Consider the following 14,310-nt stretch of genomic DNA (forward strand, 5'->3'; position numbering starts at 1 on the left):
CTTATCGCTCTCTACAACTCCCTGAAAGGTGGTTGTAGTGAGGTGGGGGTTGGTCTCATCTTCCAAGTAACAAGTGATAGGACAAGAGGAAACGGCCTCAAGTTGTGCTAGGGGAGGTTTAGGTTGGATATTAGGAAAAACTTCTTCACTGCAAGGGTAGTCAGACACTGGCACAGGCTGCCCAGGGAAGTAAGTGGTTGAGTCTCCATCCCTGGAGGTATTTAAAAGACGTGTGGATGTGGTGCTTAGGGAGATGGTTTAGTGGTGGACTTGGCAGTGCTAGGTTAAGGGTTGGACTTGATGATCTTTAAAGGTCTTTTCCAACCTAAGCAATTCTATGATTCTGTGATGTAAACTTACAGATTTATTTTGCTTAAAGAAACACAAATAGGTGTAAGGCCTGTCCAGTTGAAATATGCGAAGATTCATATGACAAAGCAGTGGTTATGAGATGGGATTAACTTATCTTTTGGGACAGGTGTCCCCCTTACCTGTGTTTACCGGGAACAAGCTTCTAATCTAGTCAAAGTTTTATAGCATGTTTTTCTGAAGTACCTGAATGGAAATCCCATGACTAAACAGGTGTATAGATCCTTACATGGTTCAACAATATTTTGGCCTGCTCTTTGCTGAATGCATTTTATCTCAGATTGTTGGATCTTTGATACTTCTGTTCCCATTCTCAGTTGCAAAGGGTACTTTGAACCTCTTTTGTTTTTCTTAACTCTTTCATGATATCTTAAGTTTTGATTGTTCACATAGGCCATCTTTAATTGTTGTATAATTTGCTTCTTGGGAAAGAAATGCTGATACCAGCGTTCTTGGTCATGAGATAGTTATGGCAACTTCTGTTTTCTGTGTTTCACCAGACTGGACTGCAAGTTCCTTGTGCAGTTTCTTTGGTTTGGCTCTCTGAGCACTTCTCTTTCTAGAGAAATGAAGAATTTAGCTGCTTCCTTTGTAACTTATTGTTGATTTGGTTTGGAGCTCTTTCAATTAATTGCAAACAATAAAGGGACCTTGACCTGTTTTGTATAGACCAACTGTAGAGAAGAACTTGGCAGTAGTACAGCTAGAAATGATAGATAGGTCTCTTGAGAATCCTTTCTTACACCATTTACTCCTCTTGGACACTGGAGAGGAGGAAACCCGCCTGAATACCACCAAAGGCAAGAAAAATCTAAGCTCTTATGATAATAGCTTTCTTTTGAACCTACCCCTGTCATTAAACTGGTCTTGATTGTAGGCCTGAAGCCAGATAAGTAATACAGGGTACTTTTTAACATTCTGCTGGTGTTTCTACACCTGTTTTGGAATGTTAAATAGCATCTTGTTTCTCCACAAGAATTGGAATATTGTTGAGATATTTAAATGAAATGGCTTCTGGAATTTCAGAATTTTTACTATTTTTTTATCCCGTCTGTTCTATGAACAATTCTACTTGACAGCATCTGTTTCTCCTTAATACATAACTATTAAATATTTTCCTCTGGATAACTCTTATCTTACAAAAATACGAATTTTGGTCATAAGAGTTGAGTTCATTCATCCATTTTGCAGAGCTCTTTTCTGTGTGCTTTTGAAAATTATGTGTATGTCCACATGCATTCTGCACAGTTGTGCATATCTGAGGTTAGGATTAGTGCGGTGTTTGGAATGGGGACAGGATACATTTGTGGAGGATATGAGGAAGACCTGAATGGAGGTGATAGAAGCTGTTAGCTATATCTCTGGACTTCAGTTATACCCTTTTGCTTTAGGGTACTCACCTCTCCTCTGCAGCTCAGGCAGGGATGATAGTGTCTTGGAGAGCACAAGTTTTTTATTCTCTTTGTGTGTCTCTTGCAGCGTCCTGTGTCTGCGCAGTCACAAACAGCGAACACCAGATTGGTAAGTACCCTTCAGCTCCCTTCACCAATATAAGGGACACCATTTCAAATGTTACCTTGTAGAATACTTTTGGTGCAATTGGTCCTAAAATATATTTTGTAGCTAAGTAGCCTGGTGGGGGAGGGAAGACAATAAGAAAAGAGGAGATGGATAGGTACTGGCATATGTTTCCATATGGCAAGAGCAAAGGTTGGAAAAACACTTACATCGGTTCTAGCAGCTTAAAAAATGAGTAGGTGAGGTGGGCTGAGAGTCAAGGTCAGCCAGGTCAAATCCCTCAAAGTTTTTAACCCTACAAGTATTTCTGAACTGCATTTTAAAGAAATTGGATATAGATGTTTAAAGATAAAGTTGTCACTCTGGTCATCAAATGATGAAGACAGTGGCAGCACAGCCTTCTGGATTTGGTAGGTCATTGAAAAGGAAAGTGCAAAAACAAAGGAAGAGCTGGTGAAAGCAGCAACAAACAGGAGCATCGCACTAAAAGGGAGGAGGAGGAAGAATTTTTGTCTTGTGTACTACAGGGGATAAAATAAGTCTGAATGAAAAGGATAGCACAGGTGAATCTGTATTGGCAAAATTCAGGTGGCCCCATAAAAGGAGTAATTATTTTCCATGAGACAGTCACCTGAAGGAAAACGCAAAAATTTGAGTGAACTGGGTCAAAATAGGTATAGAGATAAGAAGGATTTCTTAAAGATAATGGAAAAATTTAGAACTATTGTTAGCATAAGTCAGACTGATCCGCCTTTCTAAATGTCATATTTGGCACCCTCCTTGCAAGCCATATGGACAAATCAATGTTAGTTTACAATTCTAAGCACCTGGCTGTGTGGGAGACAGTAGGCATTATTTTGCTGCTGGGCTTCATGCACGAACATAATAGTGATGATTCTCATTTTTTTTGAGGTTTCCCAGCAGGAAGGAAGGTAGGACAGATGGAATCATCTTGAGAACCTAATTCATTCTATGCGCTGCCGTTTATGTCATTCTGTGTAAGTTTAGCTGAGGCCAAGAGAAAAGAGTCTTATTGAATAATGAGGTTTCGTAGAGAATAGGAAGGATCTTTGTGCCAACTGCTGTCAGTGCTTAGTATAATTAGAATCATGATGTGGGAACCAGAGATGCTTGCAGAATTTGGAGGTAAAACAAAGTGGTTGGATTTATCTATATTTTTAAAGATAAGCTGGGTCAAAGAGGAAACAAGATCTTTGTGAAGTTGGAGACATTTCTGTCCTACAGCCAGAGAGAATTCTGCAGTGAAACACTGAAAGTGTTTATGCAGGAAGTTCAATAAAGTTAGAGTTTTTCTCTACCATTTTGATGGCAGTGTAGTTTGTCATCGGGTGGGAGCCAGAGCTGCCAATACATAGGCATACATTTTCTGTGTGTAATCAATGAAATCATCTCCATTGTACTGAGACAATGGAGATGATTTCATTGAATTATTTCCTTAGTAAAGGAGAACATCTGATAGGATGAAAAATTTCCTGTAATATTCTCTCTGAGCAGCAGTTCTCATATGATGATTGTTATGGTAGTGTCAGGAAATGTTTTTTAAGAAGAGGTTATCTAGCAGGAGATTTTAGAGGAAGTTATTAAGCAAAGTTGTTGAGCTGTGCTTTTGAAATGGAGGAAAGCTTAGCAAGAAAGACTAAAAGCCTTTTAACTTAATGCCATCTACAGCATCAAGCAAACCTGTTTGTCTACTGACATTTTTATTTCTTCTGCAAATGCTTGTCTCCTACTTTCTCAACCAGATTGTCTCGTTTTCTCTTGTTTTATTTAATCAGTTTTCATTAGGCTTAACAAAATGTTTCAGCTGGCACCTGCTATGTCTGTTTTCTCTTTGGATCTTTCTGTGCCAATCACTGCAGTGTAACCCATTCTAGTGCAATGCCTGTTGCTTTTGCCATTGCTTCATCTGAAGATTCTGAGTAGCTGCTTGCAATTTCTGATGAAATGGAGAGAATGGAATTCGATTCCGATAGTCCTTACAAATAAAGATACAACTTGATCTTGCCGTGAGTTTTATTTGTATCTGACCAGTATGGGATATTCCCCTGGGCTTATCCAGCTTAAGGTTTCTGTCATGTTTTTCTCTTCTTTCTAGATTAAGAAGTCTCTCTGTGCATTCTTTGCTCAGTATAGTGCTAAAAGAAAATTTGAATTTTGTAGAAAGGCATGAGACCTTCTCATCTAGACGCTCTTAATGCTATTTCTACAGAGGTAGTTTGTCTGAACTGGGCCTAAGACCAGCTAAAATGTACTTGAGAACATGTTCAAAGATTTCAGTCTTGCTGGGATTTTAAGATTTTATAATCCTGCTAATTTGAAGACACTTTGAATGCCTGTCCTTTGTTAGAATTGATCAGAACTGCCCATCAGGTTAAGAATGAGCTTGGAGAGACTGTCTGCAAATTATTTCTTTTCTTATTTATTAAATTTGCATGTATGAAAATTTGCATGATGTATCTACGTACATATACAAGATCCGTCCATTAAGTGCGAGAAAGTTGAGAGTGTGAGTTGAGATCCAGCAGTATAGTAACAAAAGAATAACAGGTGGTGAATTGAATTTCTCACTTTTTTCCCTGCTGCTTTATCTCAGTGAATTACAGTTCTGTTCTTCTAGTGTAGCAACACAACTGGAACAGAGAATCATGATTCTGGTACCATTGAGGTGTGAATCCAAGTGTATTCGGGGCCTGTGAGTGTGAATACTGGCTCTAGTGCCACTTGGGTGAGGATTTTTCTGTATGAAATCCTAGCTTTGGTGCTTTTGGGTATGTCTCATGTTTTTCTGGAAGGGGCCAGGGGTGTAAATACTGGCACTGATGCCCGAATTGTGAGTCCTGCTGTGCTAAAAACTAGGAATGTGAATACTCACACTTAGTGCCTGCTGGGGTGTGGACTCTTCAACAGCTGGAGTGTGGAATTGAGAGTTCTGGCTGTAGTACTCTGGAGCGTAGATTCTGCTGGGAATGCAGTCCTGGAATTTGAATCTAACCTTTTTTTTTTTTAAGTAAGTTGAGAGAGGAAAAGGGAAAAATCTGAATTCTCACTGTCTCTACAGCGTACCCGACCTCTGTCTGCCAGTGATGCTGAAATTAAAAACCCGATGCCCTCAGGCAGGGAAAAAGCAACAGGAAGGCAAGGCAGCTCTGTGCTAGGTCTCTCCATGGAGGAGGTAAGTAGGCTATTAAATATCTTTTATTTACTTTGGCTTTCATGCAATATGTGGGGTTATTTGCTCAGCAAAGAGCAAGTGCATGTATATGAAAAACATGACAGAAGTAGTATAATTTTTGAAACAGAACTGGTACTGCTCATACTGCCCTTGCCCTCAGTCATGCCAGCCATACATATGTACTCCAAGCAGTGATAAACTCCTTCAGAATTTAAATGCAAGATAAAATTGCTTAAGGATATCATATTTACCCAGCTCACTCCCAGAACTGCAGTAATAGTCTTGTCCTTTGAAGCTCAGAAATCTTTCTAGGGTTCATTTTTCATTGTATCTATTTTGCTGGCTATTTTTTTTTCTCTCTTTATTCCAAGATAAAAGTTCTTCGTCGAGTGAGAGAGGAGAATGAACGGAGAGGAGGCTTCATCCGGATATTCCCTACCCCATTAACATGGGACCTTTATGGGTAAGAGTAAGAATCCAATAGGATGGCTCAGTGTTGCACTGATGCTCTGTGTTGAGGGATATTCTGTGTTAGATATATGTATATCAAGCAGCTTAGCAATCAGAAAAACACATATTGAGGGTTTTGGTAGAGTTTATTTTAGTGTTCAGGATGGTTCATCTGATCCCTTGTTTTTAACTGCTGCTGCTTTGCCTAATTGCACCTCATGGAAGGTTATCAAGCATTGTTTCTGATGATGTTTTTTCTGTCAGACTAAAAATGTCTTCACTTCAGATAATCCATTCCTGCTATCTGCTTTTACATCCTAGAGCTGTACATACTGTGTACTCTGTCATTAGACCATAAACACAAAATAGGACTCATCCTGTGAGTGATACTATATTACGCTTTTCTGTTTGTTTTTGTTTTTTTTTTTTTCCAGTCTGTAATGTTTCTCTGTGTCTCTTGCCTCACCAGGAACTTCAGCTGAGAAGTGATAGCTCTCCTCCTTTTCTCTTTTCTTTTATGGTACAGCATATTGTCTCAATCCACTTCTGGGTGTTTTTTTATAGATCATTTATTTCTGTATTATGCTGCCTTTCATTGTGTTGAGCTTTATCTTGATACATCCTGTATTTTGTTTTCCTAGATCCTTTTTAGAGCACAAGACATCAATGAACTACATGCTGGCTACACGTCTGTTTCAGGACAGGTAGAAAGCTTTTCTATTTGGGAGGGAGGCAAAGGGCACAAACAGCATGAAAAGGATTGATTCCTCACTTATCCAATGTTATAAACATCAGTCTGTGATTTACAGGGGTGGTAATAGTTGCACATCTCTTCGCTAGTGTGCAGTGACTGGAGGTTTCTCACATTTTTACGTGTTGCACTTCTGAATCCAGGGGGAAAAAGGACAATACACAAAAGGCATGGGAGTCATTGCAGTCAAAAGATGACTATAGACATGAAAAACCTTTAAGCACCTAGGTTTCGCTATGAAGGGATTATAGGTGGTCCTTGCTTACCTTTTGTTTCAAATTTAAAGTCACATTAGAGCTTGTCCTTATGTAAAGTAAGCACTGAAATTTACTCCAAAGGTTTAGTATCCCTATCTCTTGACCTGTGCAAGCATGATTTGATGCCTCTTTCTCTGGGTTGTACTTGGGTGGAAATGACATTTCATGCCACTAGCTGAACTTCCGTTGAGAGTTGTATGCAATATCTTTCAATGTATGTTTAACACTCTTCCTTCTCAACGGTGTGTCTTATCCAAATTTGAGATCCACAATAAAGTAACTACAGAGTAAGTATAAGGAGGCTGACTGAGGAGACAATATTTACAGAAGCTCTTCCAGCATCAGCACTGTACAGGTTTTTTATTTTTTTTCTGTGTACTTTCAGGGATGTGTCTAGAGGGTAGCTCCAAATGACACCTTCTACAATTTAAGCCAGACAGATGAAAGCATCAATTGTAGAACAGCTGCTCAGATTTTCTTTCAGAGCCTTTTTTTCCTCCTTTAAGATAGAACTCACAAGGAATTCTGTAAATTTGGCCTTGTCATTGTACGCATGAAAGACTTAAGAGGCTTTTTAGTCCAGTCAATGATCCAGAATGGAAGGTAATTTTTGACGTTTTTCCCTTTGTAGGGGCAAGATGAAAAGAGACTTCATCACTGGGAGATCCCGGTAAATGGCTTCTTAATTAAAAATTTGTACTTTGTAGGATTTAATCTAAATTTAGATTTCAACAGCTTCATCTTCCAAGTCCTGGGTCAACACCTTGAAATTCATCAAACTAATTTTAGAAAAGTAAATGGAGTGAGCAAAGAGTATCCTAGCATGTGGAGAGCTTAAGTTTTATTGGATTGGACCTTAAAATTGCTGCTTTTAGGCTTCCTACTTTAACATTCCTACCATATTGATGAGCCCCATCATTGAGCTCTCTCAACAGATCCCATAACGCATGAGGGTTTTGGACTTCATATACCCATATATTCACTTTGCTACATCTAGAAGAAATGAAGCAACAGGAATTTTCTGTGGATGTTTCCACTTATATCATAAAGAACACTTTGCTGGATCTTTGTGCACTGGCAGAAAGCTATGTTTGTCTCCCTTATCTGGCAGGGCTCCTTTTCCCTTGGTTTAGGCAGAACTTGTAGAAAGGTTGTCATTTTTCACTTAGATTATGTTAAAATTCTTCTCTCTGACCAAACAGTGAAGAACAAGGTGTCTACATAAAAGGTTCAGAAGACTGGACTCAGGTCCATGTGCTCTCTTCCTACTCCCCTCCATTGTTTTGTACTCTTGCAATTTGATTTTTCCCTATTGTGCCTAGAGCTGCTGCATGATGGACAGATGTTGCTCAGTCATGAAAGCATGACACTAGATAAGTGCGTTTTGGGGCTTTGAGAGATGATGATCTGTAAAGTATTTGCAAGACTCCCTTCAAACATTTGCATGCTTTAAATAGAACAAAGTTAGACTGATCATAAATAATTCTTCCCTGTGTCAGGAAAACTGTTTCCTGAAGAAATTTAATCTACTAAGTCTCTTGTATCATCAGGGAGAGAAGTATAAAGAGAGATTGAGGATGTCTCTGTATTATGCTTCCCAGAGCAGGTCTTAATGGAAGGCTGGATATGAGACTGGAAGCTGTAGACTCTCATGCTCTCTTTTATGAGAGAAAGCTTGTTTCACTGGAGTTACGGAAGCGCCGGCGATGTCATGGCAAGGCTAGAGCAGCACGGATAAGATCATCAGGTATGCATGGCTAGAGTCTTAGATGAGCAGCTAGTCAAAAACAAGCAAGCTAGAACTTTTTCATTTGAAATGTGTGTGAATGGGATTGTTCTGGCCTTTGTAGTCCCTAAAGGGATTCACAGTTTGAAGTTAATAGTTTTCATTTCAAGTATTAATAGTTTTCACTTCCTTCCTCTTCTGAGCTTCCTGCCTTCTTAGTGCCTAGAATTTCATTCCCACTATTCCACATTCCCATGTATATGACTAAAGGTAATAAATATTTTCTTGAAGATGATCTTGTGGTTGCATTTTGGGTACAAGAATTCAACAGTACGTGTGCCTCTATAGTCCTCCAGCTTTTCAGAGAAAGGTGCAAACTTGGGACCTTCCAGGCTGGTTCTCCTACACAGCAGTGACTCTAAGCTGTTGGAAAGAGAAATCCTTATTCAAGCTGATGTGGGAAAAACTTAAAAAGATACAGAGGTGAATGTTCTTCACAAGTGGCTGTTCCTGAAGCCATTTTCTAAACTCTTTCTAGTAGCTATGTGATAGTGGCTGCAATGGGAGAGACTGTATGTTATAAAATGATTTTTGGTGCTATGGTAAGGTACGTGATCTTTATTGGCACATGTAGAAGTTTAGATTTTGTAGCTTTGATTTTTTTTCTCACACACAAAAATATAAAAAATGAGTATATACATCAAGTATCAGTGTGTATATATATGTCAGTATAAATATAAGAATTGGGATAAAATATAGGAAAATGCCTTTGTTTCTTTGATTTTTTTTTTTTTGTTTGTAAAGTTAAGACAAGAATCTTGGTCTGTCATCTCTGATATTGGGAAAATGGGCTTCTCAACTGTTTGATACACAAGCAGAAAGACAAAGAATAATAAAGGGCAGCAATACTTAAGATGCTATTCTAAAATGGTGGTGTTCTGTCCTTCTAGCATAAAAGAGTTTAGAAGTAACCCAAAAGGTATGAATAGCAGGACAGCCTTCCCCACTTCGTTTTTTCTAAATCAGCATAGGTGATTTCTCCTCTACTACAGGGAAATCAGAACCAACCCTCGAGTCAGACACAGAGGGTGAGGAGGAAGAGGAGGTGGATGAAGATGAAGAGCTAGATAGAACTGTTGGCTCTCTTTCGGACACCCAGGTGAAAAGCAAGCCAAAGCTCTCTGACTTGGTGAAAACTACTTGTAAGGAGAGGTTGCCAAAAAAACCTGACAAGAAAACTGGAGATGGAGGAGAGCTGTTTCTTCAAAAAACAGACTCAGAATCTCAGTTTAACTTGCTGCAGATTCTTCAAAAGCATGGAAACCTGAGGTAAGAGATTTCTGCATATTGCCTTGAGTTTTGACTAGCAGCTAATATTGGTTAAAATATGGAGGATGTACACTTACTGCCACATTATGAATGAGTGTGAGCTGAAAAGAGGACCCTAGAGAAAGGGGCCTGGATTTTTGTCTGACTCTGGGCTGCCTTAACAACTAGTCGGCACAGAAGGGAGGTAGTTGCAAACACTGACAGTTTACCTAAATGCCTGACCTGTTGGATCAGTATAAAGCATAAGCCATAGTTTCCATTGCTGTTCTCTAATCTAGTGATGTAAGCTGTTCTTTGGTCAACTCAGGCTTCTAAAATGCCTCTCAGGATGCCTGCTATTGAATTCTAAAATTCATCTTCTCATTCTTTGCATTTCCAAACATGTTAAACTATGCAATAAAGGCTGGGTAGGAATACCTCAGTGCTGCCTCTCCATAAAATTAGTTTTCTCATTTTTGTGCCTTTATTTTTGGTGATAAAATTGTTATCTCTAATCTCTGCTCAAGGTCATCACCCCCTGAGAGCAAGATAGGAGGTCATATGAGAGTGACAAGTTACTGAAACATCTCATTGCCTGATGTTGAGTATGGCAGTGTGGAGCAGAGTATGTTCTGATGCATGGCTCTGTTGCTTGGAAAAAAGAGAGGTGCTGGAGGAAATTGTATAGGATAACACCAACCAGGGTCCTACTAGGTGTTTAGAAGGATGATCCTCCCCTTAAATGTGGGTAGTAAAACTGTCTATTTGCAGATGGACAAGAAGGGCAAAAAAGAAAGGGTGATCATATATATCTGTGCAGGAGGATTTTACATCTTCTAGATAAGAAGCAGCATTATGTTTTCTGTGAAAAATGTCCAAAGGTAAAGAAAATAATTGTTGCTTGTTGTTGCTTTCTTAGTTTAGTTTCTGAGAGGATTTATGAATTATCAGACGATTTTGGGGATTGTTCTGATGTCTTCTTGTGGCAATGACATTTGCTGTTGTGACAGGGAAGATTCTGAAACCTGTTTTGAGGACAAATGTAGCAATGCTGTCATCTACCTATATATAGAACTGACTCCTGCCAAGAATGTAAGCTCTGTCTGGTGTTCCTGGCAGAATCTTGCTCAGCACCCAGTACTGTTGGGATTCCCCACAGAAGTGTGTAAGACTTGTGGTGACCTCATGTTCCAGGATTGTGCTGGGCTTGGCCCCATCTGATCTGTCATTGATGAAAGCTTTGCTTGTGGGGTCAACAGGCAGAGGAGCTGAAGTAATGAAATTTTCATCCAAAAGAAACCAGGCCTGTTCCAGTCAGCTTTTCTAAGTGGTAGGACTTCTTTGTCTCCTTTGGTTGGCCTGATGAGGCAATTTCTCTGCCTTCCACACGTTGGGTGTTACTGGTGAAGAGTTGACAGTCAAACAAAACCTGTTCCCCCAACTATGCCATTCCCAGGGAAGTAAAAAGAAAAGGGAGTTACTTGTTCCTGCATTTAAGGCCTCAGGTTTCAATATTCCACACACCAGAGGAGAGGCAGTGTTATACAAGGACCTTCTTCAGTTTCCCATTTTGTAATCACAGAAGTATGAGGTGCAGGCAAAGAGTTGTATTACTGTGCTGATGTTGATAATGGGGGGTCCTCTAATTCCTACCAGCACAAATCTTGAACTCCTGGTCACAAGATGTTTGAGTTACACCTAAAACAAACCTGGCAGCCCTAGAGAGCCCTCAGGGGAGAGCTTTCTGATATATGGTGGCCTGATGTATAGAGTATTAGTTCTTAGTCAGGGTTCAGAGTGTTCTCCTGATGTTCCACACATGTGGGAAGAGAAGGCAGGTGTGGTGACTAGCAGCATACAGAGCTGGGAGGTGTTATAAGGCCTGCTGTGCATTCTGGAGTTCACTGAAGACAGGAACTGTAACCAGATATTTTTATCATTTTTAGTTACTGCAGTACTGGTACAGCTATTCATAGAGGATGTGAGTTTGAGACTCTTGTGAACTCATCATTAGCCCCTCTTTGGGCCTGGCATAGTCTTCCAGAAGCATCAAAAGCTAATGATTAAGCAGATGCAAGGATACTTTTAATGTATTTTCTTTTAACTTCAATTCTTACCTAGATTGATGCATTGATCCCTGTAAGTGCTACTATGTTGTATGATTTCTGTGTAACACCGTAACAAAGTGTTCATGAAACTTACAGATGTACAAAAGAGGAAGACTAAATTTCTGGCCTGAGTTTTTAATGAAATTTCAGGGACTCATGTACATGGAGTCATGAGGACCAGTATCTGAGAATATTCCTAAAAAGCAGAGAGCAAGTAGAGAAAAAATGGTGAGGTTCCTCAGGAATCAGTCTGAGGCTGATTTTAAGAATCAATTCAGGAATGACACAAAACGTAGAAACGTGCTAATGAAATTTGCTGATGGAAAAGATTTGGGAGTTATTACCATGAGAGAAAAGTAATGGAATAAATATGGGAAGAACTGGATGACCTTGAGGGTAGGAATAATATAACTAGGATGACATTCAGTAGCACAAAGTGCAAGGGCATGCTTTTAAGAACTAATCACTTACAGCAGAAATTCTATCAGCTGGGTGTTGATCAACTGGAAATTAATTATAGGGAAAAATATCTTGCGTGCTTGTTGATCACAGGAGGTTTGCAAAGCTCTAGCTCATGCACGCATGAAAACACCAGATTTGGTCTAGGGCTTAGCACTTGAGATGCTTCTGAAACTTCATGTGGAATATTGTATCAGTTGCTATCACCCATGTTCATGGAAGGTAAATTGTGACTGGAACAGGTGGATATGAGCTGCTAGCCTCATCGTGTCAGCTGTGTGGGTGCTTCGTTAGAAGACACTGAAAGATGTTGATAGTTCACACTAATAAAATGAAAACTGTAGCTTCTGTTAATAAATACATTCAAGGTACGAGACCCATCAGGGATGAAATTATTTAAGATACAGGACAATGTTGGAGAAAGAAAAAGTAAATATAAACTGCTTATGAATGAAGCTAGGCTGGGTAGTAAAAGAAGGTTCCTAATTATTAGAACAGTAAGTTCTGGAATAATATTCCAGGAAAGTAGTGGGTTGAAAACTCTAGTTTGTTTTAAGACAAAACTTGGTAATTTTATAGAAAAGATTAGGACATTGCCTATGATAGAAGAGGAATCTGTCACTGACACTAAAGGCCATCTGCTTCTACATCATTATGAAAAGGAAAGGAGAAATCATGCTTGGCAATTCAAGGGACAGCTTGTAGCGACTATGGGTAAAACTATGAGGAAGAGTGGAGACTGGGAGAGCAGAATGTTGGAGAAGAGGGTGTAGGCCAAGATGGTAATGAACAGAATTAGGCAAAGCTTTCAGCAATTTCCCTCACAACAGATGCATACACTAAAGTGACTACCATTGTGAGGGAATGAGAAGCAATGTGTCCCTCCCAGTCCTACCCCAGTCCTCTCCTCAGTTCATGCTCACAGCTTCCCAACATGTTCAGCCAGCTGCACAGCGTATTTTGCTGATGTTATTTCATTCTTCAGTGGTGCCTTGCTCAATGAAATTTGGCTTGTGTCCTTGGGCCAGCAGGGGAAGAGCTTACTTTCACAGATTTAATTCTTTCATTTCCAATGGGAATTGCAGGGCCTTTGTTATAACTCTGGCACCAGTACCAAGCCCTTTATTTATTTTATGGTCTGTTGTTGTGGTGTTCAAAATGCTTGTGAAGACAGAGGCCCACGAGAGCCTTGAATTTGGTTTAAAAATACAGTTTTGCTGATGTTCTTGTTATTGGCTTTTGGAGGAGAGTAGCTAAGGCTGTGAAAAGGCAAAGAGAGCATTCCATTTTTAGAGATGATCTTAGAACTTAGAGAGCGTCTGCTGTCTTTTGTATCTCCTGCAATACCTCCCCCATCTTGGTGAACTGAAGGTCTCCTTGAAAATACTGGTGGGGTGAAGGGATCCTCCTTCCCTTGAGCTTCAACATTTGTGCATCTAGGAGGTCCTTGCTGACCATACTTTGGTCCATAAGCTGTGCCTGACTGCTGTAACTGTTCCCACTACTACTCTGAAGACAGCTGACTGATTCTCTTGGTTCACAGCAAAGTGCAAGCTCGCAGGGCTTTCTCTGCCTATCTACAGCACGTTCAGTTGCGACTGATGAAGGAGGCTGGTGACCAGCTCCAGAATCCTGCCTGGGCTGCCAAAGAGGATGAGCAAATGGTAAGAAGCTTTATGTTGGCCAGACTGAGAAGCCAAGCTGAAATCTGCCTTGAGAGTTTTGAGATCAGTTCCCATCCTTGGAAGAGTTGAAGTCCAGCTGAGATTATAGTCGTCTATCTTTGTCCAGCTGCCAGTGCTGTATTTTTAATATACAGATGAGGTAGGACCGCTCAGACTGACATCTGAGCAGTGATATACTAGACAGCTTTTAATGACCAGAGTGGGGTTGACATTTAAGCTACTCAGATCTTTCACTGGTTCTCCTTCACTGCTCTCTGAGCTTACCTGCTTTTGAATTCTTCTCTCTAATATTCTTTAAGATTACTTGGCAGTATCCAGTTTCACAGCATACATCTACTCAAATAGAATAGGTACCCAGTTAAGCTTTTTCTCCTATGTACTGTTTTACTCTTTGAAGGTATCTGCACTTAGGAATCTTCCTTGCATTCTAGATAAAGGGGAAAAAACAGTAGAAGCCACTGAGGAGAGAAGGTTACTTCCTAGCAT

General features: G+C 39.9%; 1 protein-coding gene across 7 annotated transcripts in view; it reads left to right on the forward strand.

Moving 5' to 3' along the window:
• TTLL5 (tubulin tyrosine ligase like 5) overlaps positions 1-14,310 on the forward strand; it is a 151,590-nt gene that overhangs the window by 44,640 nt on the left and 92,640 nt on the right. For all 7 annotated transcript variants that reach the window (XR_015702251.1, XR_015702252.1, XR_015702253.1 and 4 more), the window contains 8 exons: positions 1,849-1,890; positions 4,967-5,080; positions 5,452-5,543; positions 6,172-6,234; positions 7,170-7,208; positions 8,140-8,285; positions 9,317-9,593; positions 13,683-13,803. Coding sequence is in view for 4 of the 7 variants with exons in the window: in XM_087747363.1 (XP_087603489.1) it covers positions 1,849-1,890; positions 4,967-5,080; positions 5,452-5,543; positions 6,172-6,234; positions 7,170-7,208; positions 8,140-8,285; positions 9,317-9,593; positions 13,683-13,803 (894 nt within the window). In the remaining 3 variants the exon portion in view is untranslated. The remainder of the gene's footprint in view (positions 1-1,848; positions 1,891-4,966; positions 5,081-5,451; positions 5,544-6,171; positions 6,235-7,169; positions 7,209-8,139; positions 8,286-9,316; positions 9,594-13,682; positions 13,804-14,310) is intronic.

The sequence above is a fragment of the Nipponia nippon genome, unplaced genomic scaffold (genome assembly GCF_047370975.1).
Source record: "Nipponia nippon isolate SJK-2023a ecotype South Korea unplaced genomic scaffold, ASM4737097v1 scaffold_11, whole genome shotgun sequence".
Lineage (NCBI taxonomy): Eukaryota > Metazoa > Chordata > Aves > Pelecaniformes > Threskiornithidae > Nipponia > Nipponia nippon.